Source organism: Phaenicophaeus curvirostris, unplaced genomic scaffold (genome assembly GCF_032191515.1).
Source record: "Phaenicophaeus curvirostris isolate KB17595 unplaced genomic scaffold, BPBGC_Pcur_1.0 scaffold_399, whole genome shotgun sequence".
In the NCBI taxonomy this organism is placed as follows: Eukaryota; Metazoa; Chordata; class Aves; order Cuculiformes; family Cuculidae; genus Phaenicophaeus; species Phaenicophaeus curvirostris.
In genome coordinates this window covers 29729-55783 of record NW_027206990.1, presented here as the reverse complement: position 1 = coordinate 55783, position 26055 = coordinate 29729, and the positions used below count along the sequence as shown (strand labels likewise).

Here is a 26055-nt window from a genome sequence, read left to right as displayed (position 1 = left end):
TCTTTTTTCTTTGTTTCTTTTTCCTCGTTTTTCCTCTTTTTTCTTTTTCTTTTCTCTTTTTTCTCTTTTTTCTCTTTTTTTCTCTTTTTTCTCTTTTTTCTCTTTTTTTCCTCTTTTTTCTCTTTTTTTCTTTTTTTCTTTTTTTCTCTTTTTTTCTCTTTTTTTCTCTTTTTTTCTCTTTTTTTCTCTTTTTTCTTTTTTTTCTCTTTTTTCTTTTTTTTCTCTTTTTTCTTTTTTTCTCTTTTTTCTCTTTTTTTCTCTTTTTCTCTTTTTTTCTCTTTTTTCTCTTTTTTTCTCTTTTTCTTCCTCTTTTTTCTCTTTTTTTCTCTCTTGCCTTTCTCTTGCCTTTACTTTTTCTCTCCTTTACTTTTCCTTTTTTCTTTCCTTTTTTCTTTCCTTTTTTCTTTCCTTTTTTCTTTCCTTTTTTCTTTCCTTTTTTCTTTCCTTTTTTCTTTCCTTTTTTCTTTCCTTTTTTCTTTCCTTTTTTTCTTTCCTTTTTCCTTTCCTTTTTCCTTTCCTTTTTCCTTTCCTTTTTTTCTTTCCTTTTTTTCTTTCCTTTTTTTCTTTCCTTTTTTTCTTTCCTTTTTTTCTTTCCTTTTTTTTCTTTCCTTTTTTTTCTTTCCTTTTTTCTTTCCTTTTTTCTTTCCTTTTTTTCTTTCCTTTTTTCTTTCCTTTTTTTCCTTTCCTTTTTTCTTTCCTCTCCTTTTTTCTTTCCTCTCCTTTTTTCTTTCCTCTCCTTTTTTCTTTCCTCTCCTTTTTTCTTCCCTTTCCTTTTTTTTCCCTTCCCTTCCGTCTCCTTTCTCTCCCCCCCCCCGTTCTCCCCCCGGGCCCCTCCCGCTCCTCCCCCGGTGTCCGGTTTCCCTCCGCCCTCTCCCCGCTCCCCAGCAGGTACCGGGGGGGGGTGGGGGTGGATCGTGGTTTCTGGGGGGGGGGTTGGGTTGGTTGAACACAGGGCTCCCCCCCTCTCCTTTATTTTTTCCTCCACCGGCTACCCCCCTTCCCACCCGTGTGTCCCCCCAGGAGCCCTGAGGCCGCGGGGATGGGCTGCGGTCACCTTGGGGGGGGACGCGCTGCGGCCCGGGGCGTGCGGGGTGTGCGGGGCCTCTGAGAGCCCCGGGCTGCACCCAGAGAGCGTGGATGGTCCCCTCTGCTCCTCTCGGGGAGAGGGTTGGGGCCAGGGCTGGGATCCTCAGCAGGAGAAGGAGATGGAGCTGTTGGAACGGGGCCAGAGGAGGCTCCAAGGATGATGCGAGGGCTGGAGAACCTCCCGTCCGAGGCCAGGCTGAGAGAGTTGGGGTTGTGGAGAAGAGAAGGCTCCGAGGAGACCTTAGAGAGACCTTCCAGAGCCTGAAGGGGCTCCAGGAAAGCTGGGGAGGGGCTGTTCCCAAAGGCTTGTGGGGATGGGACGAGGGGCAATGGGGATAAACTGGAGAGGGGCAGAGTTAGACTGGACAGGAGGAGGAATTTCTTCATGATGAGGGTTTGGAGGCCCTGGAACAGGTTTTCCAGGGAAGCTGTGGCTGCCCCATTCCTGGAGGGGTTCAAGGCCGGGCTGGATGGGGCTTTGATCACCCTGATCCAGCGGGAGGTGTCCCTGCCCGGGGCTGGGGTGGCGCTGGGTGCAGCTGATGCAGTTCCATGCGGTGCCGTTCAACGCCTTCTGCTGCAGCCCAGGCTCCAGCAGCACCCACAGCCCCAGCAGCACCCACAGCCCCAGCAGCACCGCTGGGTGCAGCCTCCACAGCTGCAGCAGCACCTATAGGTGCAGCACCCACAGGCCCAGGAGCACCAATGGGAGCAGCACCCACAGCCCCAGCAGCACCCACGGGTGCAGCACCCACAGCTCCAGCAGCACTAATGGGTGCAGCCCCCACAGCTGCAGCAGCACCCACAGCCCCAGCAGCACCCATGGGTGCAGCACCCACAGCCCCAGCAGCACCCTGAGCCCCAGCAGCACCTCTGGGTGCAGCACCCACAGCTGCAGCAGCACCTACAGCTCCAGCAGCACCCATGGGTGCAGCACCCACATCTGCAGCAGCACCCACAGCCCCAGCAGCACCGCCGGGTGCAGCACCCACAGCTCCAGCAGCACCCATGGGTGCAGCACCCACAGCTGCAGCAGCACCCACAGCCCCAGCAGCACCCATGGGTGCAGCACCCACAGCCCCAGCAGCACCCACAAGCCCCAGCAGCACCGCTGGGTGCAGCACCCAAAGCCCCAGCAGCCCCTCTGGGTGCAGCACCCACAGCCCCAGCAGCACTCTGAGCCCCAGCAGCACCGCTGGGTGCAGCCTCCACAGCTGCAGCAGCACCTATAGGTGCAGCACCCACAGGCCCAGGAGCACCAATGGGAGCAGCACCCACAGCCCCAGCAGCACCCATGGGTGCAGCACCCACAGCTGCAGCAGCACCCACAGCTCCAGCAGCACCAATGGGTGCAGCACCCACAGCTGCAGCAGCACCCACAGCCCCAGCAGCACCACTGGGTGCAGCACCCACAGCTGCACCAGCACCTATAGGTGCAGCACCCACAGCTGCAGCAGCACCCTGAGCCCCAGCAGCACCGCTGGGTGCAGCACCCACAGCCCCAGCAGCACCAATGGGTGCAGCACCCACAGCTGCAGCAGCACCCTGAGCCCCACCAGCACCCATGGGTGCAGCACCCTGAGCCCCAGCAGCACCGCCGGGTGCAGCACCCTCAGCTCCACCAGCACCCATGGGTGCAGCACTCTCAGCTCCACCAGCACCCATGGGTGCAGCCCCCAGCGGTGCAGCAGCCCCCTCAGCCCCGCAGCGCCGCTGGGTGCCTCCTCCCCTGCGGCCGCCGCAGCCGCCCCGGTGCCCCTTGGCTCAGTGGGCCCGCGGCCAGCAGCGCGTGACGGGCGTGTGGCACGCGCCTGGGCCTGGCCGGTTGCCACGGGCCGCGGTGGCCGCCTCCGAGGCCCCCCTGGACGCCGTTGTCCCCGGCGTCGCTCAGCGCCGCGGCGTGTCCCGCAGCCCCTCGGCCGGCGCAGCCGCAGCTCCAGCATGGCCGAAGCCCACCAGGCCGTCGCCTTCCAGTTCAGCGTCACCCCCGAGGGCCTCGACGTCCACCTGAGCCGCGAGGCCCTCAAGCACCTCTACCTGGCGGGGGTCTCCTCCTGGAAGAAGCGCCTGGTCCGAGCCAAGGTGGGTCCGTGCGGGGCGGCCGGACGCTGGGGACCCCTTCGGTGGGCTCCACGCTGACCTCTCCGCGCCCACAGAACAGCTTCCTGAGCGGCGTCTACCCCGCGTCGCCCTCCAGCTGGATGGTGGTGGTGATGGCCACCACCGGCTCCTTCTACTGCCGCGTGGACCCCTCGCTGGGGACCATCGCCCGCATCCAGCACTGGCTGCCCGAGAGGTGAGCGAGCGCGGCCGAGGGGAACCAACCCAACCCAACCCCTGGCCGTGGTCCCACCATCTGTGTCCCAGCCCATGGCCACGATCCCACCATCCATGTCCCACCCCATGGCCAGGATCCCACCATCCGTGTCCCACCCCATGGCCACAATCCCACCATCCATGTCCCACCCCATGGCCAGGATCCCACCATCCATGTCCCACCCCATGGCCAGGATCCCACCATCCATGTCCCAACCCATGGCCAGGATCCCACCATCCATGTCCCAACCCATGGCCACAATCCCACCATCCATGTCCCAACCCATGGCCAGGATCCCACCATCCATGTCCCAGCCCATGGCCACGTTCCCACCATCCATGTCCCACCCCATGGCCAGGATCCCACCATCCATGTCCCAGCCCATGGCCATGTTCCCACCATCCATGTCCCACCCCATGGCCAGGATCCCACCATCCGTGTCCCAACCCATGGCCACGATCCCACCATCCATGTCCCAGCCCATGGCCACGTTCCCACCATCCATGTCCCACCCCATGGCCAGGATCCCACCATCCATGTCCCACCCCATGGCCAGGATCCCACCATCCATGTCCCAACCCATGGCCAGGATCCCACCATCCGTGTCCCACCCCATGGCCATGATCCCACCATCCATGTCCAAGCCCATGGCCACGATCCCACCATCCGTGTCCCACCCCATGGCCATGATCCCACCATCCATGTCCCAGCCCATGGCCACGATCCCACCATCCGTGTCCCACCCCATGGCCATGATCCCACCATCCATGTCCCAGCCCATGGCCACGATCCCACCATCCATGTCCCAGCCCATGGCCACGTTCCCACCATCCATGTCCCAACCCATGGCCGTGATCCCACCATCCACGTCCCTCGCTGGGGCCACCCCATGTGTCCCAACCCATTGTCCCACCTGCCCTGTCACCCAACATGTCCATGGGGTCTCCAACAACCCTGGGGAGATGCCACCTCACGCATCCCTTCCCCGTTTGGGATGTACCTGAGATGTTCCTGGAGCGATGGGCTGGGGGACGAGCCACCCTTGGTGTCCCTCATCCCGGTGACGTCCCCGCCTCGCCCGCAGCCGCGTCCTGGGCCCCGCGAGCCGGACGGTGGTGAGCGCCCTCGTCTTCTCCACGGGCGTCTGGCTGTCGGCCGTGCTGCTCTTCCGGCAGGCGCTGAAGCTGCTGCTCTCCTACCACGGGTGGATGTTCGAGCCTCACGGCAGGATGAGCCGCAGCACCAAGATCTGGGTGGTGAGCAGCTCCCCACGACGCGGCCGCTGAGGGATCTGGGTGGGGTTATCCTGGAGAAGAGGAGGATGAGGGGAGACCTCATTGCTCTCTCCAACTCCCTGAGAGGAGGTTGTGGAGAGGAGGGAGCTGGGCTCTTCTCCCAAGGGCCAGGGGACAGGACGAGAGGGAATGGCCTCAAGCTCCACCAGGGGAGGCTCAGGCTGGACATCAGGTGGAACTTCTTCACCAAAAGGGTCCTCAAGCCCTGTCCGAGGCTGCCCAGGGCGGTGGTGGGTTCCTCATCCCTGGAGGGGTTTAAGGGCCGGGTGGCCGAGGTGCTGAGGGACATGGGTCAGTGATTGATGGGGATGGTTGGACTCGATGATCCGTTGGGTCTCTTCCAACCTGGTGATTCCATGATTCCATGATTCTCTCTGTGTGTGGAGCAGAGGGGGTGCAGGGGGTGCTGGAGCAGGGTCAACGTGCCGAGCTGGGACTCGGCTCTGGTCCTGCAGCTCGGTTCCATCCCTCTCATCGTACCCGTAGGCGCTGATGAAGGTGCTGTCCGTGCGCAAGCCCCTGCTCTACAGCTTCCAGAGGGCCCTCCCCAAGCTGCCCGTGCCCCGCGTCGAGGCCACCGTCACCCGCGTAAGGAGCCCCGAGGGGGATGGGGGATCCCTTTGGGGTGGGACGGAGCAGGGATGATGATGTATCTGACCTCAGTGCTGGGAAAAGGCATGGAACAGGAGACCTTGAGTGTGATCAGGAAGGTGACTCGACCGCAGGGCCAGGGAGGTTCTTCTCCCTCTGGCCTCGGCCCTGGGGAGACCGCTCCTCGAATCCTGGGGTCAGTGCTGGGCCCCTCCCCACAAGAAAGACCTTGAGATGTTGGAGCACGTCTGGAGAAGAGCAACGGAGCTGGGGAAGGGGCTGGAGAAGAAGCCTGAGGGCCCTGGGGGTGTTTAGGCTGGAGAAGAGGAGGCTGAGGGGAGACCTCATTGCTCTCTCCAACTCCCTGAGAGGGTTCTCAGGCCCAGGGAGGGGGTTGAGTCCCCTTCCCTGGAGGGGTTGAAGGGCCGGGTGGCCGAGGTGCTGAGGGACATGGGTTAGTGATTGGTGGGGATGGTTGGACTCCATGATCTAGAGGGTCTTTTCCAACCTGGTGGTGATTCTATGGAGGAACCACACCGAGACCCTTTCCCGCAGTACCTGGAGTCGGTGCGCCCGCTCTTGGATGACGAGAAGTACCGTCAGATGGAGGTTCTGGCCAAGGAGTTCAAGGAGAAGACGGCTCCGCGGCTGCAGAAGTACCTGATCCTCAAATCCTGGTGGACAACCAACTACGTGAGCACCTTGGGCTTGGCTGGTGATGGACTGGGGGGCACCATCGCCATCGGGGAGGGGTCGCGGTGATGGTTCCAGGGATGGGGGTGGAGTCCCCTTCCCTGGAGGGGTTTAAGGGCCGGGTGGCCGAGGTGCTGAGGGACATGGGTTAGTGATCGATGGGGATGGTTGGACTCCATGATCCCGTGGGTCTTCTCCAACCTAGTGGTTCTATGATTCTATGATTCTATGAGGATGACCCCAAGCCAAGTGGTTTTGCTGTCCACCCATGATCATGGGGGGACATCATTGGGTTTGGGGGCATCACCCTCACTCTAGGGGTGCTGGAGATGCTGAGGGTCCTGCGAATGCTGCCCAGGGCAGCAGGAGCAGGATGGGGTTGGATGGAGTAGTAGCTCCAAGTTGGAGACCCTGGAGCCACCGATGGGTTCAGGTGTTGGGTTTGGGAGGCTGGTGGGACCTCATTGGGTTTGGGGACATCACCCTCACTCTTGGGGTGCTGGAGATGCTGGAGATGCTGGAGATGCTGGAGATGCTGGAGATGCTGCGAACGCTGCCCAGGGCAGCAGTAGAAGGATGAAGTTGGATGGAGGAGAAACTCCTGGTTGGAGAACGTGGAGCGATTTATGGGTTGAGGTGTTGAGCTTAGGAGGCTGGTGGGACATCGTTGGGTTTGGGGACATCACGCTCACTCTTGGGGTGCTGGAGATTCTGGGGGTGCTGTGAACATTCTCCAAGGCAACAGGAACAGGATGAGGTTGGATGGAGGAGAAGCTCTAGGTTGGAGACCCTTGTCCCCGTCTCTGTCCTCGCAGGTGAGCGACTGGTGGGAGGAGTACATCTACCTGCGTGGCCGCAGCCCAATCATGGTCAACAGCAACTACTACGCCATGGTGAGGGGTGGGGGATGCAGCAAGCGTGGCCCAAACCCCCTCTGAGATGTCCCTCAGCAACAATTCCTTGTCCCCAGGACTTCCTCTACGTCACCCCCAGCCACATCCAGGCTGCCCGCGCCGGCAACGCCGTCCACGCGATGCTGCTCTACCGCCGCAAGCTGGACCGCGGGGAGATCCCCCCGGTGAGCTCCTCGGGGGCTTCGGTGGGACAGAGGACACTGCGGGGCACGGGGAGGGCCAAGGGGATCCATGGCTGGAGGGCAGGAGGATCTGCAGAGGGCTCTGGATCCATGGCTGGAGGGCAGGAGGATCTGCAGAGGGACCTGGATCCATGGCTGGAGGGCAGGAGGATCTGCAGAGGGCTCTGGATCCATGGCTGGAGGGCAGGAGGATCTGCAGAGGGACCTGGATCCATGGCTGGAGGGCAGGAGGATCTGCAGAGGGATCTGGATCCATGGCTGGAGGGCAGGAGGATCTGCAGAGGGACCTGGATCCATGGCTGGAGGGCAGGAGGATCTGCAGAGGGATGTGGATCCATGGCTGGAGGGCAGGAGGATCTGCAGAGGGATGTGGATCCATGGCTGGAGGGCAGGAGGATCTGCAGAGGGATCTGGATCCATGGCTGGAGGGCAGGAGGATCTGCAGAGGGATGTGGATCCATGGCTGGAGGGCAGGAGGATCTGCAGAGGGATCTGGATCCATGGCTGGAGGGCAGGAGGCTCTGCAGAGGGATCTGGATCCATGGCTGGAGGGCAGGAGGATCTGCAGAGGGGTCTGGATCCATGGCTGGAGGGCAGGAGGATCTGCAGAGGGCTCTGGGGCACAGGTCCCCGTCCCCCCCTCACCGCTGCCCCACGCAGATGATGGCGCTGGGCATCGTCCCCATGTGCTCCTACCAGTCGGAGCGGATGTTCAACACCACCCGCATCCCCGGCAAGGAGACAGGTACGGGGCGGGGGGCTGGTGGGACCCCATCCCCACCTGGGGGTTGCCCTGAGGTCCCGGGGTTGGCCGTGACCCGTCGCGTCCCGTCCCTCCAGACACGCTGCTGCACTTGGTGGACAGCAAGCACTTGGCCGTCTACCACAAAGGGCGCTTCTACAAGATGTGGCTCTACTACGGAGGGCAGCTCCTGCGCCCCCGCGACCTGGAGATGCAGTTCCAGCGCATCCTGGATGACCCCTCGCCCCCACAGCCCGGAGAGGAGAAGCTGGCGGCCCTCACCGCCGGAGAGAGGTGCCGGGGATCAAGGGGTTAATGGGGATTAATGGGGATGAAGGGGTTAATGGGGATGATGGGGATAAAGGGGTTAATGGGGATGAAGGAGTTAATGGGGATGAAGGGGATGAAGGGGTTAATGGGAATGATGGGGATGATGGGGATACTGGGGATAATAGGGATAAAGGAGTTAATGGGGATAAAGGGGTTAATAGGGATAAAGGGATTAATGGGGATGATGGGGATAACGGGGATACTGGGGGTGATGGGGATCAAGGGGTTAATGGGAATGATGGGAATACTGGGGGTGCTGGGGTTACTGGGGGTGATGAGGATGAAGGGGTTAATGGTGATGAAGGGGTTAATGGAGATCAAGGGGTTAATGGGGATCAAGGGGTTAATGGGAATGGTGGGGATAATGGGGATAAAGGGGATAATAGGGGTAAAGGGGTTAAAGGGGATAATAGGGATGAAGGGGTTAATGGGGCTGATGAGGATTATGGGGATACTGGGGATGATGGGGATCAAGGGGTTAATGGGGATGATGGGGATACTGGGGGTGCTGGGGATACTGGGGACGATGGGGATACTGGGGATAATAGGGATAAAGGAGTTAATGGGGATAAAGGGGATAATAGGGGTGAAGGGGTTAATGGGGCTGATGAGGATTATGGGGATACTGGGGATGATGGGGATCAAGGGGTTAATGGGAATGATGGGGATACTGGGGATAATAGGGATAAAGGGGATAATGGGGATGAAGGGGATAAAGGGGATAATAGGGATGAAGGGGTTAATGGGGCTGATGAGGATTATGGGGATACTAGGGATGATGGGGATCAAGGGGTTAGTGGGAATGATGGGGATACTGGGGGTGATGAGGATAAAGGGGTTAATGGTAATGAAGGGGTTAATGGTAATGAAGGGGTTAATGGGGATCAAGGGGTTAATGGGGGTGCTGGGGATACTGGGGATGATGGGGATCAAGGGGTTAATGGGAATGATGGGGATAATAGAGGTGCTGGAGATACTGGGGGTGATGAGGATAAAGGGGTTAATGGTGGTGAAGGGGTTAATGGGGATCAAGGGGTTAATGGGAATAATGGGGATAATGGGATGCTGGGGATAATGGGGATGATGGAGATAAAGGAGTTAATGGGGATAAAGGGGATAATGGGGACAAAGGGGATAATAGGGATAAAGGGGATAAAGGGGATAATAGGGATGAAGGGGTTAATGGGGCTGATGAGGGTTAATGGGGATACTGGGGGTGATGGGGATAAAGGGGTTAATGGTGATGAAGGGGTTAATGGGGATCAAGGGGTTAATGGGGATAATGGGGGTGCTGGGGATACTGGGGATAATGGGGATAAAGGAGTTAATGAGGATAAAGGGGATAATGGGGATAAAGGAGTTAATGAGGATAAAGGGGATAATAGGGATGAAGGGGTTAATGGGGCTGATGAGGATTATGGGGATACTGGGGATGATGGGGTGAAGGAGTTAATGGGGATCAAGGGGTTAATGGGAATGATGGGGGTAATGGGGGTGCTGGGGGTGATGGGGATGAAGGAGCTAAAGGGGATAAAGGGGTTAATGGGGATAAAGGGATTAATGGGGATGATGGGGATCCTGGTGGTACTGGGGATGCTGGGGGTAATGGGATAATGGGTGCACTGGGGATAATGGGGATAAAGGGGTTAATGGGGATGCTGGGAATACTGGGGATACTGGGTATAAAGGGATTAATGGAGATAACAGGGGTTAGTGGGATACTAGGAAGGCTGGGGATACTGGGGATACTGGGGATACTGGGGATAGTGGGGATAACGGGGATAACGGGGATACTGGGGATACTGGGGATACTGGGGATAATGGGGATAACGGGGATACTGGGGATACTGGGGATACTGGGGATAATGGGGATAATGGGGATAACAGGGATAAAGAGGATAATGGGGGTAACGAGGATACTGGGGATACTGGGTACATAGGGATTAATGGGGATAATGGGGGTTAGTGGGTTACTAGGAACGCTGAGGATACTGGGGATAATGGGGATACTGGGGATACTGGGGATAACGAGGATAACGGGGATAACGGGGATAATAGGAATAAGAGGGATAATGGGGATAACGGCGATACTGGGAAAATGGGGGTGCTGGGGATACTGGGGATAAAAGGCTTAATGGGGATACTGGGGATACTGGGGGTGCTGGGGTTAATGGGGGCTCTGCGAACGCCGCCCAGGGCAGCAGGAGCAGGATGGGGTTGGATGGAGGAGAAACTCCAGGTTGGAGACCCTGGAGCCACCGATGGGTTGAGGTGTTGGGTTTGGGGGCTGGTGGGACCTCGTTGGGTTTGGGGGCATCACGCTAACTCTTGGGGTGCTGGAGATTCTGGGGGTGCTGTGAGCACTCTCCAAGGCAACAGGAGCAGGATGAGGTTGGATGGAGGAGAAGCTCTAGGTTGGAGACCCTGGAGCCAACGATGGGTTGAGGTGTTGGGTTTGGGGGGCTGGTGGAACCTCGTTGGGTTTGGGGGTATCACCCTCATTCTTGGGGTGCTGTGAGCATTCCCCAAGGCAACAGGAGAAGGATGAGGTTGGATGGAGGAGAAGCTCTAGGCTGGAGACCCTGGAGGCACCGATGGGTTGAGGTGTTGGGTTTGGGGGGCTGGTGGAACGTCGTTGGGTTTGGGAGGCTGGTGGAACCTCGTTGGGTTTGGGGGTATCACCCTCACTCTTGGGGTGCTGTGAGCATTCCCCAAGTCAACAGGAGCAGGATGAGGTTGGATGGAGGAGAAACTCCAGGTTGGAGACCCTGGAGGCACCGATGGGTTGAGGTGTTGGGTTTGGGGGGCTGGTGGGACCTCGTTGGGTTTGGGGGCATCACCCTTACTCTTGGGGTGCTGGAGATTCTGGGGGTGCTGTGAACACTCTCCAAGGCAACAGGAGCAGGATGAGGTTGGATGGAGGAGAAGCTCTAGGCTGGAGACCCTGGAGGCACCGATGGGTTGAGGTGTTGGGTTTGGGAGGCTGGTGGAACCTCATTGGGTTTGGGGGTATCACCCTCATTCTTGGGGTGCTGTGAGAATTCCCCAAGGCAACAGGAGAAGGATGAGGTTGGGTGGAGGAGAAGCTCTAGGTTGGAGACCCTGGAGGCACCGATGGGTTGAGGTGTTGGGTTTGGGAGGCTGGTGGAACCTCGTTGAGTTTGTGAGGCTGGTGGGACCTCGTTGGGTTTGGGGGCGCCCCCCTCACTCTCGGGGTCCCCCAGGGTGCCCTGGGCCGAGGCGCGATCCCGCTTCTTCAGCCACGGCAAGAACAAAACCTCCCTGGACGCCATCGAGCGCGCCGCCTTCTTCTTGACGCTGGACGAGGAGGAGCACGGCTACCGCCCCGGCCAGGACGGCTGCATGGACGCCTACGCCAAGTCCCTGCTCCACGGGAGCTGCTACGACCGGTGGGGACCCCCCCATACCCCCCCTCGAACCCCCAAATCCGCCCTGGACACCCCGTAACGCCCACCCCGCCGCGTCCCGTAGATGGTTCGACAAGTCCTTCACCCTCGTGGTCTACAAGAACGGCAAGTTGGGCGCCAACGCCGAGCACTCCTGGGCCGACGCCCCCATCATCGGGCACCTCTGGGAGGTAACGGGGGCGCCCCCAAAGCGGGGGGACCCCGAGAAATGGGCACCCCAGGGTGAGGAACCCCCAAACTGGGCACCCCTAGACTGGAGAACCCCATTGAGCACCCGCATTGGGCTCTCCAAGATATGGACCCCCAGGGTGAGGGACCCCCAGACTGAGCACCCCCAATGTGGGAACCCCGAGATATGGACCCCCAGGGTGAGGAACCCCCAAAGTGGGCACCTCCAACATGGGCACCCCGAGATATGGACCCCCAGGTCAAGGAAGCCCCCAAACTAGGCACCCCTAGGGTGAGGAACCCCCAAACTGGAGATCCCCATTGGGCACCCCCAACCTGGGAACCCCAAGATATGGACCTCCAGGGTGAGGAACCCCCAAAGTGGGCACCCCCGAAGTGGGAACCCCAATATATGGACCCCCAAGGTGAAGAACCCCCAAACTGGGCACCCCTAGATTGGAGAACCCCATTGAGCACCCCCATTGGGCTCCCCAAGATACGGACCCCCAGGGTGAGGAACCCCCAAACTGGGCACCCCCAAAGTGGGCTCCCCAAGATATGGACCCCCAGGGTGAGGAACCCCCAAACTGGGCACCCCCAAAGTGGGAACCCCGAGATATGGACCTCCAGGGCGAGGAACCCCCAAAGTGGGCACCCCCAAAGTGGGAACCCCGAGATATGGACCCCAGAGTGAGGAACCCCCAAACTGGAGACCCCCATTGGGCACCCCCAAAGTGGGAACCCCAAGATATGGACCCCCAGGGTGAGGAACCCCCAAACTGGGCACCCCTAGACTGGAGAACCCCATTGAGCACCCCCATTGGGCTCTCCAAGATACGGACCCCCAGGGTGAGGGACCCCCAGACTGGGCACCCCCAAAGTGGGAACCCCAAGATATGGATCCCCAGGGTGAGGAACCCCCAAACTGGACACCCCCAAAGTGGGAACCCCAAGATATGGACCCCCAGGGTGAGGAACCCCCAAAGTGGGAACCCCCAAAGTGGGAACCCCGAGATATGGACCCCCAGGTCAAGGAACCCCCAAACTAGGCACCCCCAAAGTGAGGAACCCCCAAACTAGGCACCCCCAAAGTGGGAACCCCAAGATATGGACCCGAGGGTGAGGAACCCCCAAACTGGTTTGGGGGTGCAGGGGTTCTCAGGGCTGGTTTAGGGGTTCAAGGGGGTCTCAGGGGGTGGTTTGGGGGTGCAGGGGGGTCTCAGGGGGTGGTTTGGGGGTGCAGAGGAGTCTCAGGGATGCTGGGGGTGATTTGGGGGTGCTGGGGAGGATTTGGGGGTGCAGGGAGGTCTCAAGGGAGCTGGGGGTGGTTTGGGGGTGCTGGGGGTCTCAGGGGAGCTGGGGAGGATTTGGGGGTGCAGGGAGGTCTCAAGGGAGCTGGGGAGGATTTGGGGGTGCAGGGAGGTCTCAAGGGAGCTGGGGGTGGTTTGGGGGTGCAGGGGGGTCTCAGGGGAGCTGGAGGTGGTTTGGGGGTACAGGGGGAGTCTCAGGGGGTCAGGGGGTGGTTTGGGGGTTCAGGGGGGTCTCAGGGGGTGATTTGGGGGTGCAGGGGGGTCTCAAAGGAGCTGGGGGGTGATTTGGGGGTTCAGGGAGGTCTCAGGGGAGCTGGGGGGTGATTTGGGGGTGCAGGGGGGTCTCAAAGGAGCTGGGGGGTGATTTGGGGGTGCAGGGGGGTCTCAGGGGAGCTGGGGGGTGATTTGGGGGTGCAGGGGGGTCTCAGGGGAGCTGGGGGTGGTTTGGGGGTGCAGGGGGGTCTCAAGGGAGCTGGTGGCTGGTTTGGGGGTGCAGGGGGTTCTCAGGGGAGCTGTGGGTGGTTTGGGGGTTCAGGGGGGGCTTTGGGGGTGCGGGGTGTCTCCGGGGTCCTGGGGGGTGATTTGGGGGTTCAGGGGGTGGTTTGGGGGTGCAGGGTGTCTCAGGGGGTGGTTTGGGGGTTCAGGGGGGCTTTGGGGGTGCGGGGTGTCTCCGGGGTCCTGGGGGGTGTTTTGGGGGTGCAGGGGGGGCTGTACCCCCATTTAGGGTGCCCTGTCCCCCCAGTTCATGCTGGCCACGGACAAGTTCCAGCTGGGCTACACAGAGGGGGGGCACTGCCGGGGGGACCCCGACACCCGCCTGGCCCCCCCCCAGCGCCTCCAGTGGGACCTGACGGAGGAGGTGGGTCTGACCCCCCCACACACACTTTTGGGGTCCCCCTGCACCTCATGCACCCCTTTTTCTGTTGGGGGGGGTTCCCTACACCCCATGCACCCCCAGTTCTTTGAGGGGGGGTCTCCATTCACCCCCATTTCTTTTTGGGGTGTCTCCCTGCACCCCTATTTCTTTGAGGGGGGTCTCCATTCACCCCCATTTCTTTGAGGGGGGTCTCCCTGCACCCCCATTTCCTTGAGGGGGGGATCTCTCTGCACCCCCATTTCTTTGGAGGGGGGCTCCCTGCACTCCCTGCACCCCAATTTCCTTTAGGAAGGGGTCTCCCTGCACCCCTATATCTTTGGGGGGGTCTCCATTCACCCCCATTTCTTTTGAGGGGGGGTCTCCATTCACCCCCATTTCTTTGAGGGGGGGTCTCCATTCACCCCCATTTCTTTTGAGGGGTGTCTCCCTGCACCCCTATTTCTTTTAGGGGGGTCTCCATTCACCCCCATTTCTTTGAGGGGGGTCTCCCTGCACCCCCATTTCTTTTAGGGGGTCTCCATTCACCCCCATTTCTTTGAGGGGGGTCTCCCTGCACCCCCATTTCTTTTAGGGGGTCTCCATTCACCCCCATTTCTTTGAGGGGGGGTCTCCATTCACCCCGATTTCCTTGGGGGGGGTCTCCCTACACCCCCATTTCTTTGAGGGGAGGGTCTCCCTGCACCCCCATTTCTTTTGAGGGGTGTCTCCCTGCACCCCTATTTCTTTGAGGGGGGTCTCCATTCACCCCCATTTCTTTGAGGGGGGTGTCTCCATTCACCCCCATTTCTTTCGGGGAGATTTCCATTCACCCCCATTTCTTTGAGGGGGGTCTCCCTGTACCCCTATTTCTTTAGGGGGGGGATCTCCATTCACCCCCATTTCTTTGGGTGGGTCTCCATTCACCCCCATTTCTTTAAGGGGGTCTCCCTGTGCCCCCATTTCTTTTGAGGGGGTCTCCATTCACCCCCATTTCTTTAAGGGGGTGTCTCCCTGCACCCCCATTTCTTTTGAGGGGGCTCTCCATTCACCCCCATTTCTTGGAGGGGGGTCTCCCTGTACCCCTATTTCTTTAGGGGGGGATCTCCATTCACCCCCATTTCTTTGGGGGGGTCTCCATTCACCCCCATTTCTTTTGAGGGGTGTCTCCCTGCACCCCTATTTCTTTGGGGGGGTCTCCATTCACCCCCATTTCTTTGAGGGGGGGTCTCCATTCACCCCCATTTCTTTGAGGGGGGTCTCCATTCACCCCCATTTCTTTGAGGGGGGCTCTCCATTCACCCCCATTTCTTTGGGGAGGGTCTCCATTCACCCCCATTTCTCTGGGGGGGCACCTCTGTTCCTCCCAGGATTTCGGGGTGCCCCCCCTGACCCCCCCCTCCCCCCGCAGTGCCGCGCGGCCATCGAGGGGTCCCTGCGGGTGGCGCGGGCGCTGGCCGAGGACGTGGATTTCCGCTGCTTCCAGTTCAGCGACTTCGGGAAGGGGCTGATCAAAAAGTGCAGGACCAGCCCCGACGCCTTCATCCAGATCTCCCTGCAGCTCGCGCACTTCCGAGTGAGGGGGGGACATGGGGGGGGGGGGGCATGGGGGGGGACGGGGAGATGGAGGTGGGATGGGATGGAGGTGGAGATGGGGTGGAGGTGGAGATGGGGATGGAGATGGAGGTGGGATGGAGATGGGGATGGGGATGGAGGTGGAAATGGGATGGAGATGAGGATGGAGATGGGATGAAGATGGAGGTGGAGATGGGAGTGGGAGTGGGAGTGGGGATAGGGATGGGGATGGGGATGGAGATGGAGGTGGAGATGGGGATGGAGGTGGAGATGGGGATGAAGATGGGGATGGGGATGGAGATGGGGATGGGGATGGGGATGGGGATGGGGATGGGGATGGGGATGGAGGTGGGGATGGAGATGGGACGGAGATGGGGATGGAGATGGAGGTGGAGATGGGGATGGGGATGGAGATGGGGATGGAGGTGGAGGTGGGGATGGAGGTGGAGATGGAGGTGGAGGTGGGGATGGAGGTGGAGATGGAGGTGGGGATGGAGATGGAGGTGGAGGTGGAAATGGAGGTGGAGGTGGAGGTGGAGATGGGGATGGAGATGGGGATGGGGATGGAGGTGGAGGTGGAGGTGGGGATGGGGATGGGGATGGGGATGGGGATGGGGATGGAGATGGAGATGGGGATGGAGATGGGGATGGGGATGGAGATGGAGATGGAGGTGGACATGGAGGTGGAGATGGGGATGGAGATGGGGATGGAGATGGGGATGGGGATGGGGATGGGGATGGGGATGGAGATGGGGATGGGGATGGGGATGGAGGTGGAGATGGGGATGGAGATGGAGATGGGATGAAGATGGAGGTGGAGATGGGAGTGGGAGTGGGGATAGGGATGGGGATGGGGATGGAGATGGAGGTGGAGATGGGGATGGAGGTGGAGATGGGGATGAAGATGGGGATGGGGATGGAGATGGGGATGGGGATGGGGATGGGGATGGGGATGGGGATGGAGGTGGGGATGGAGATGGGACGGAGATGGGGATGGAGATGGAGGTGGAGATGGGGATGGGGATGGAGATGGGGATGGAGGTGGAGGTGGGGATGGAGGTGGAGATGGAGGTGGAGGTGGGGATGGAGGTGGAGATGGAGGTGGGGATGGAGATGGAGGTGGAGGTGGAGATGGAGGTGGAGGTGGAGGTGGAGATGGGGATGGAGATGGGGATGGGGATGGGGATGGGGATGGAGGTGGAGGTGGGGATGGGGATGGGGATGGGGATGGGGATGGGGATGGGGATGGGGATGGGGATGGAGATGGGGATGGAGATGGAGATGGGGATGGGATGAGGTGGGATGGGGTGGAGGTGGAGATGGAGTTGGAGATGGGGATGGAGATGAGATGGAGATGGGGATGGGGATGGGGATGGGGATGGGGATGGAGATGGAGATGGGGATGGAGATGGGGATGGAGATGGGGATGGGGATGGAGGTGGAGATGGGGATGGAGATGGGGATGGAGATGGGGATGGGGATGGAGATGGAGATGGAGGTGGACATGGAGGTGGAGATGGGGATGAAGATGGGGATGGAGATGGGGATGGGGATGGAGATGGGGATGGGATGAGGTGGGATGGGGTGGAGGTGGAGATGGAGTTGGAGGTGGGGATGGAGATGAGATGGAGATGGGGATGGGATGGGGATGGGGATGGAGATGGAGATGGGGATGGGGATGGGGATGGAGGTGGAGGTGGAGGTGGAGGTGGAGATGGGGTGGAGATGGAGATGGGATGGGGATGGGGATGGGGATGGGGATGGAGGTGGAAATGGGATGGAGATGGAGATGGGATGGAGATGGGGATGGGGATGGGATGAGGTGGGATGGGGTGGATGTGGAGATGGAGATGGGGATGGGGATGGAGATGGGATGAAGATGGAGGTGGAGATGGGAGTGGGAGTGGGGATAGGGATGGGGATGGGGATGGAGATGGAGGTGGAGATGGGGATGGAGATGGAGATGGGGATTGGGATGGGGATGGGGAAAGGAATGGAGGAGAGGATGGGATAGGGATGGAGATGGGGGTGTGCTGGGATGGAGATGGGGATGAGATAGGATGGGATTGAGATGGTGATAGAGATGGGGATGGAGATGGAGATGGGGACAGGGATGGGGAAGGAATGGAGATGGAGAGAGGGATGGGATGGAGATGGGGATGTGACAGGGATGGAGATGGGATGGGGATGGAAATGGGGATGGAGATGGAGATTGGATGGGATGGGAATAGAGATGGGATTGTGGTGGGATGGGGTGGAGGAGGTGACAGGGCCAGCCCCCCAGGGGAACGCCCCTCCCTGAGACAACCTCTCCACAGGACAAGGGTTGCTTCTGCCTCACCTACGAGGCCTCCATGACGCGTCTTTTCCGCGAGGGCCGGACGGAGACGGTGAGGTCCTGCACCTCCGAGTCCACCGCCTTCGTGCGCAGCATGGTGGACGCCACGCAGACCGTGAGCACCATCCCTCACCCTGGTGGCCCCGCTCCCAGAGGAGATCCCCATCCCTCACGGAGGCCCCTCACAGTGCTCCTCATCCTTTGGGGATGTCCACACCGCTGGCAGGAGTCTCTGTTCCTTGGGAACGACCCTGTCCCTTGAGGAAATGTCCATCTCTGGAGGAGGTGCCATCACTTCAGAGAAGTCCTTGTCTCTTGGGGAGGTTTCCATCCCTCATGGAGGTCCCCATCCCTTGCGGAGGTTCCCATCCCTTGGCGGGGTTCCCATCCCTTGCGGAGGTTCCCATCCCTTGCGGAGGTTCCCATCCCTTGGGGAGGTTCCCATTCCTTGGAGGTTCCCATTCCTTGGGAGATCCTCATTCCTTGGGGACATCCCAGTCCATAGAGAAGATGACCACCTGTGGAGGCGGTCCCCGTCCTTCATAGAGGTCTCCATCTCTTGGGGAGGTCCCCATTCCTTGGTGGGGTCCCCATCCCTTGGGGACAGGGATGGAGATGGGGGCAGTGACGGGATGTAGACCTGGATGGAGATATGGAGGTGGAGATGGAGATGATGGAGATGAAGATGGGATGGTCCCCATCCCTTATGGAGCTCACCATCCCTTCAGGAGGTCCCCATCTCTCGGAGATGCCCCTGTTTCTTGGGAAGAAACCCCTCTTTCATGGAGGCCCCATCTCTTAAGGAGGTCCCAATCTCTCATAGAGGTCCCCATCCTTCGTGGAGGTCCCCATCCCTCATAGAGCTCATTATCCCTTAGGGAGGTCCCCATCCTTCATGAAGGTTTCCATCCCCTATGGAGCTCACCATCCTTCATAGAGGTTCCTATAACTTCTAGAGGTCCCCATCCCTCATGGAATCCTCTGTCCATCATAGACATCCCCATCCCTCGTGGACGTCCCCATCCCTCGTGGAGCTCACCATCCCTTCAGGAGGTCCCCATCCCTCAGGGATGTCCCCATCTCTCATAGAGCTCATTATCCCTTAGGGAGATCTCCATCCTTCATGAAGGTTTCCATCCTTGATGGAGCTCACCATCCTTCATAGAGGTTCCTATAACTTCTAGAGGTCCCCATCCCTCATGGAATCCTCTGTCCATCATAGACATCCCCATCCCTCGTGGACGTCCCCATCCCTCGTGGAGCTCACCATCCCTCACAGAGCTCATTATCCCTTGGGGAGATCTCCATCCTTCATGAAGGTTTCCATCCCTCGTGGAGGTCCCCATCCCTCACAGAGCTCATTGTCCCTTGGGAAGGTCCCCATCCTTCAAGAAGATTTCCATCCTTGATGGAGCTCCCCATCCTTCATGGATCTCCCCATCCCTCCTGGAGGCCCCGTCCGTCACCGAGGTCCCCCTCCCTTGGGGCTGTCCCCGTCCCCCGGGGAGGTCCCCGTCCCCGGGGAGGTCCCCCCCAACGTGTCCCCGCGTGTCCCCGCAGCGAGCCGAGCGCCAGCGGCTCTTCAAGGTGGCGGCAGAGAAGCACCAGCACATGTACCGCTTGGCCATGACGGGAGCCGGCATCGACCGCCACCTCTTCTGCCTCTACCTGGTGTCGCGCTACCTGGGCGTGCAGTCCCCCTTCCTCGCCCAGGTGAGACCCCTGGGGACACCTGGGGACACCTGGGGACACCTGGGGGCACCTGGGGGCACCTGGGGAGATGTGGAGACATGTGGAGAAATGTGGGGGCACGTAGGGACATGTGGGGGCACATGGGGACACGTGGGGACACACAGGGACATGTGGGGCCATGGGAAACCTGGGGACATGGGGGGACACCTGGGGACACTTGGGGACATGTAGGGAAACATGGGGACATGGGGGGAAACGTGGGGACATGCAGGGACACGTGGGGACATGTGGGGGCATGTGAGGACATGTGGGGACACGTGGGGAAACGGGAAACGTGGGGACACGTGGGGACACGTGGGATAATGGGAAACGTGACACGTGGGGACACATGGGGACACATGGGGACACGTGGGGACACATGGGGAAATGTGAAACGTGGGGACACGTGGGGACACATGGGGACATGCAGGGACACATGGGGACACATGGGGACATGCAGGGACACGTGGGGACACAAGGGGAAACGGGAAATGTGGGGACACGTGGGGACACGTGGGGATGTGTGGGGACATGTGGGGAAACAGGAAATTTGGGGACACGTGGGGACATGTGGGGACACGTGGGGACACGGGAAACTTGGGGACACGTGGGGACATGTGGGGACACAAGGGGACATGTGGGGACACATGGGGACACAAAGGGACATCTGGGGACACAAAGGGACATGTGGGGACATGTGGGGACATATGGGGACACAAAGGGACATGTGGGGACACGTGGGGAAAAGGGAAACGTGGGGACACGTGGGGACATGTGGGGAAATGGGAAACGTGGGGACATGCGGGGACATGTGGGGACACAAGGGGACACATGGGGACATGTCGGGACACATGGGGAAATGGGAAACATGGGGACACGTGGGGAAACATGGGGACACGTGGGGACGTGTGGGGACACGTGGGGACACATGGGGACATGTCGGGACACGTGGGGACGTGCGGGGACACATGGGGACATGCAGGGACACATGGGGACACGTGGGGACACATGGGGAAATGTGAAACGTGGGGACACGTGGGGACACATGGGGACATGCAGGGACACGTGGGGACATGTGGGGACACAAGGGGAAACGGGAAATGTGGGGACACGTGGGGACACGTGGGGACATGTGGGGAAACAGGAAATTTAGGGACACGTGGGGACGTGGGGACACGTGGGGACACGGGACACGTGGGGACATGGGAAAATGGGAACATGTAGGGACATGTGGGGACACAAGGGGACATGTGGAGACATGTGGGGACACATGGGGACACGTAGGGACATGTGGGGACACAAGGGGACCTGTGGGGACACGTGGGGGCATTTGGAGACACGTGGGGACACGTGGGGACACAAAGGGACACGTGGGGACATGTGGGGACACATGGGGAAATGGGAAACATGGGGACACTTGGGGACATGTGGGGACATGCAAGGACATGCAGGGACACATGGGGACACGTGGGGACACATGGGGAAATGGGAAACGTGGGGACACGTGGGGATGTGTGGGGACGTGGGGACATGTGGGGACACGTGGGGACACGTGGGGACACGGGACACGTGGGGAAACAGGAAACTTGGGGACATGTGGGGAAATGTGGGGACACAAGGGGACACGTGGGGACACGTGGGGACACAAAGGGACGTGTGTCACCCTGTGCCTGTCACCCTGCGCGTGTCCCCATGCGTGTGTCACCCTGCGCGTGTCACTTGGTGCCGCATGTCACAGCGGCTGCAGCCCTGCAAGCTATGGGGAGCTATGGGGTGATACGGGGTGCTATGGGGTGCTATGGGGAGATATGGGGTGCTATGGGGTGCAATGGGGTGCAGTGGGGTGCTATGGGTGCTATGGGGTGCTCTGGGGTGCTCTGGGGTGCACTGGGGTTCAATGGGGTGCTATGGGTGCTATGGGGTGCTATGGGGTTCAATGGGGTGCTATGGGGTGCAATGGGGTGCTATGGGGTGCTATGGGGTGCAATGTGTGCAATGGGTGCAATGGGGAGATATGGAGTGCTATGGGGTGCTGTGGGGTGCTAGAGGGTGCTATGGGGTGCAATGGGGTGATATGGGGAGATTTGGGGTGCAATGGCGTGCTATGGGGAGATATAGGGTGCAATGGGGTGCAATGGGTTATAATGGGGTGCAATGAGTTACAATGGGGTGCAATGGGATACAGTGGGATGCAATGGGTTAAAATGGGGTGCAATGGGATATAATGGGGTGCAATGGTTTAAAATGGGATGCAATGGGGTGCAATGGATTATAATGGGGTGCACTGGGATACAGTGGGACGCAATGGGTTATAATGGGGTGCACTGGGGTGCAGTGGGTTATAATGGGGTGCAGTGGGTTATAATGGGGTGCAATGGGTTATAATGGGGTGCACTGGGATACAGTGGGGTGCAATGGGTTATAATGGGGTGCAATGGGGTGCAGTGGTTTAAAATGGGATGCAATGGGATTCAATGGCTTATAATGGGGTGCAAGGGGTTATAATGGGATATAATGGGGTGCACTGGGTTATAATGGGGTGCACTGGGGTGCAATAGGATGCAATGCAGGGGAATGGGTTCTAATGGGGTCCAATGGGTTATAATGGGTTACAGTGGGTTACAATGGGGTGCACTGGGTTATAATGGGGTGCACTGGGGTGCAATAGGATGCAACGCGGGGCAATGGGTTCTAATGGGGTCCAATGGGTTATAATGGGTTACAGTGGGTTACAATGGGGTGCAATGGGTTATAATGGGGTGCACTGGGGTGCACTGGGTTATACTGGGGTGCACTGGGGTGACTGTACCCCCATTCCAGGTGCTGTCGGAGCCCTGGCGCCTCTCCACCAGCCAGAGCCCCCCCAGCAGTGGGGGGCAGTGGGACGCAATGGGTTATAATGGGGTGCACTGGGGTGCACTGGGTTATACTGGGGTGCACTGGGGTGCACTGGGGTGACTGTACCCCCATTCCAGGTGCTGTCGGAGCCCTGGCGCCTCTCCACCAGCCAGACCCCCCAACAGCAGCTCAAGATGTTCGACCTGGACAAGTTTCCGGATCACGTCTCCACCGGCGGCGGCTTCGGGCCCGTGAGCGGCTTTGAGGGGGGGGGGGGGAGTAAAATTGGGGGGCAACAAGGCTTGGGGGCACCCCCATAACCTGTGATCCCCCCCACCCCGGTACCCCCAGGTGGCAGATGATGGATACGGGGTGTCCTACATCATCGCCGGGGAGAACCTCATCACCTTCCACGTGTCCAGCAAGCGCTCCAGCCCCCACACGGTGAGGGAACTGGGGGAACTGGGAGCACTGGGGGACTGAGGGGGGACTGGGGGAACTGGGGGGACTGGGAGAACGGGGGGACTGAGGGGGGACTGGGGGAACTGGGGGGACTGGGAGAACGGGGGGACTAGGGCAGCTGGGGGGACTGGGGGAACTGGGGGGACTGGGAGAACGGGGGGACTGAGGGGGGACTGGGGGAACTGGGGGGACTGGGAGAACTGGGGGACTGAGGGGGGACTGGGGGAACTGGGGGGACTGGGAGAACGGGGGGACTGAGGGGGGACTGGGGGAACTGGGGGGACTGGGAGAACGGGGGGACTAGGGCAGCTGGGGGGACTGGGAGCACTGAGGGCACTGGGAGGACTGGGGAGACTGGGGGCACTGGGAGAACTGGGGGGACTGAGGGGACTGGGGGAACTGGGAGAACTGGGGGGACTGGGAGAACGGGGGGAACTGGGGGTACTGGGGGGCTGGGGGGACTAGGGCAACTGGGGTCCACTGTGGGGACTGGGAGCAATGAGGGCACTGGGAGGACTGGGGGGACTGGGGAGACTGGGGGCACTGGGAGAACTGGGAGAACTGGGGGGACTGGGAGAACTGGGGGGCACTGGGGGCACTGGGAGAACTGGGGGACTGGGAGAACGGGGGGAACTGGGGGTACTGGGGGGGCTGGGGGGACTAGGGCGACTGGGGGCCACTGGGGAGACTGGGAGCACTGAGGGGACTGGGGAGACTGGGGGCACTGGGAGAACTGGGGGGACTGAAGGGACTGGGGGAACTGGGAGTACTGGGGGGACTGGGAGTACTGGGGGGACTGGGAGAACAGGGGGAACTGGGGGGCACTGGGGGGGCTGGGGGAGCTGGGGGGACTAGAGCGACTGGGGGCCACTGGGGGGACTGGGAGCACTGAGGGCACTGGGGGGACTGGGAGACTGGGGGGACTGGGAGAACTGGGGGGACTGAGGGGACTGGGGGGACTGGGGGGACTGGGAGAGCGGGGGGAACTGGGGGGACTGGGGGGGAACTGGGGGCACTGGGACGAACTGAGGGCCACTGGGGGGACTGGAGGCACTTGGGGAACTGGGACGACTGGGGGAACTAGGGGGAACTGGGGGGGACTGGGGGGGGACTGAGGGTACTGGGGGGACTGGGAGGACTTTGCGGACTGGGGGGACTGAGGGGACAGGGGGGACCGGGAGAACTGGGGGAACTGGGAGTACTTGGGGCACCGGGGGGGAGTGGGGGGGCTGAGGGCACAGCGGGACTGGGGGAACTGGGGGCACTGGGGGGACTGGAAGGGATGGGGGGACTGGGGAGACTGGGGGGAATGGGGGGACTGGTGAGCACTGGGGGGACTGGGCGGGCTGGGGGCACTGGGTGGCACTGACAGGACTGGGGGGGCTGGGGGAACTGGGGGCACTGGGAGCGCTGGGGGGGACTGGGAGGACTGGGAGCACTGGGTGGACTGGAGGAACTGGGGGAACTGGGGGGAATGGGGGCACTGGGGGGCACTGGGAGCACTGGGATTACTGGGAGGATTGAGGTCACTGGGGAGGACTGGGGGGGACTGGGGGACTGGAGGAACTGGGGGGGGGACTGGGAGCACTGGGGTGACTGGGTGGACTGGGGGAACTGGGAGGACTTGGAGGACCGGGGGGATTTTGAGCATTGAGGGGACTGGGAGGCACTGGGAGAACTGGGGGGGCTGGAGGGCACTGGAGAGACTTGGGGGGGTGGCGGAACTGAGGGGACTGAGGGCACTGGGAGCACTGGGGGGGACTGGGAGGACTGGGGGGCACTAGGGGGACGGGAGGGATTGGGGAGACGGGGAATGGGGGAACTGGAGGCACTGGGGGGATTGGGGGGGACTGGGGGCACTGGGAGTACTGGGGGGACTGAGAGGACTGGGGGAACTGGGAGTACTGGGGGGACGGGGGGGAACTGGGGGGGCTGGGAGTACGGGGGGCACTGGGGGGACTGGGAGGACTGGGGGGACTGGGGAGACTGGGGGGACTGGGGAGACTGGGGGGACTGGGAGAACTGGGGGGACTGAGGGGACTGGGGGAACTGGGAGTACTGTGGGGACTGGGGGAACTGGGGGGACTGGGAGAATGGGGGGAACTGGGGAGGCTGGGGGGACTAGGGGGACTGGGGGGACTGGGGGGACTGGGGGCCATTTGGGGAACTCAAACTGGGATGGGGGACTCCAAACTGGGATAGGGCAACCCAAACTGGGAGGGGGCACCCCAAACTGGGACAGGGGACCCCAAACTGGGGAACCCAAACTGGGACAGGGGAACCCAAGCTGGGGAACCCAAACTGGGATGGGGGACCCCAAACTGGGAGAGGGGGACCCCAGACTGGGACAGGGCATCCCAGACTAGGGAACCCAAACTGGGAGGGGGGATCCCAGACTGGGACAGGGGACCCCAGACTGGGGAACCCAAACTGGGACAGGGGACCCCAAACTGGGGAACCCAAACTGGGGACCCCAAACTGGGACAGGGGACCCCAAACTGGGGAACCCAAACTGGGGACCCCAAACTGGGACAGTACGCCCCAGACTGGGACAGGGGACCCCAAACTGGGGAACCCAAACTGGGATGGGGGACCCCAAACTGGGGATCCCAAACTGGGGATGGGGGACCCCAAACTGGGATAGGGGGACCCCAGACTGGGAGAGGGCACCCCAAACTGGGACGGGGGACTCCAAACTGGGACAGAGGGCACCCCAAACTGGGACAGAGGGAACCCCAAACTGGGAGGGGGCACCCCCCCCTCCTTGTCGCTCCATTTTTGGGGGGTCGGGGGGCTCAGTTTGGGGGTGTCAGTTTGGGGGTGACAGGGTGTCCCCCCCCCAGGACTCGAAGCGCTTCGCGGGGAGCATCCGCCAGGCCATGCTGGACATCGCCCAGCTCTTCGACCAGCCCGGGGGGGGCAAGTGACACCCCAAAAATATGGGGGGGCAAGTGGCACCCCAAAAATATGGGGGGGTGGGGTGTGGCCCAGAGCGGCTGCCGACCCCAAATTGGGGGTCAGGAGGCAGCGAGACCCGCCCCCCCCCCAAAAGCATCTGCGGGAATAAAGGTGTTGGAGTGACCCCCCCCAGGCTGTGACCCCCAAACTGGGATGGGGAACCCCAAACTGGGACGGAGGATCCCAAACTGGGACCAGGGAACCCAAACTGGAAACCAAACTGGGAGAGGGGAACCCAAACTGG

At 60.6% G+C, this 26055-nt stretch overlaps 2 protein-coding genes across 3 annotated transcripts; both read left to right on the top strand.

Annotated features, from left to right (window-relative positions):
• The first annotated feature begins 2934 nt into the window (after positions 1-2934).
• On the top strand, positions 2935-25939 carry CPT1B (carnitine palmitoyltransferase 1B). Of its 2 annotated transcripts, XM_069882916.1 has the most exons (19): positions 2935-3168; positions 3243-3382; positions 4488-4659; positions 5185-5286; positions 5845-5982; positions 6798-6875; positions 6953-7060; positions 7739-7823; positions 7919-8114; positions 11375-11560; positions 11643-11748; positions 13799-13915; positions 15321-15485; positions 17803-17937; positions 19383-19535; positions 22529-22642; positions 22743-22835; positions 25697-25818; positions 25905-25939. In XM_069882916.1, the coding sequence occupies exons 1-18, from the start codon at positions 3028-3030 to the stop codon at positions 25778-25780; spliced, it is 2313 nt and encodes a 770-aa protein (XP_069739017.1). In that variant the 5' UTR covers positions 2935-3027; the 3' UTR covers positions 25781-25818; positions 25905-25939. The 2 variants fall into 2 exon arrangements, with proteins under 2 accessions (XP_069739017.1, XP_069739016.1); XM_069882915.1 differs by having other exon boundaries at positions 25697-25939.
• On the top strand, positions 8136-10510 carry LOC138735051 (fibril-forming collagen alpha chain-like). The gene is made up of 3 exons (XM_069882914.1): positions 8136-9635; positions 10117-10308; positions 10493-10510. Exons 1-3 carry the CDS (start codon positions 8136-8138, stop codon positions 10508-10510), a joined length of 1710 nt encoding a protein of 569 aa, XP_069739015.1.
• Positions 25940-26055: the final 116 nt, after the last annotated feature.

Excerpts from the sequence above, each read along its gene's own strand:
- CPT1B (XM_069882916.1), top strand. The coding sequence starts at position 3,028 with ATGGCCGAAGCCCACCAGGCCGTCGCCTTCCAGTTCAGCGTCACCCCC. Across the intron at positions 11,561-11,642 it reads CACGGGAGCTGCTACGACCG|ATGGTTCGACAAGTCCTTCA; the intron begins GTGGGGACCCCC and ends CGCGTCCCGTAG. Across the intron at positions 11,749-13,798 it reads TCATCGGGCACCTCTGGGAG|TTCATGCTGGCCACGGACAA; the intron begins GTAACGGGGGCG and ends CTGTCCCCCCAG.
- LOC138735051 (XM_069882914.1), top strand. The coding sequence starts at position 8,136 with ATGGGGATTAATGGGGATGAAGGGGTTAATGGGGATGATGGGGATAAA. Across the intron at positions 9,636-10,116 it reads GGTTAATGGGAATGATGGGG|TGGGTTACTAGGAACGCTGA; the intron begins GTAATGGGGGTG and ends AATGGGGGTTAG.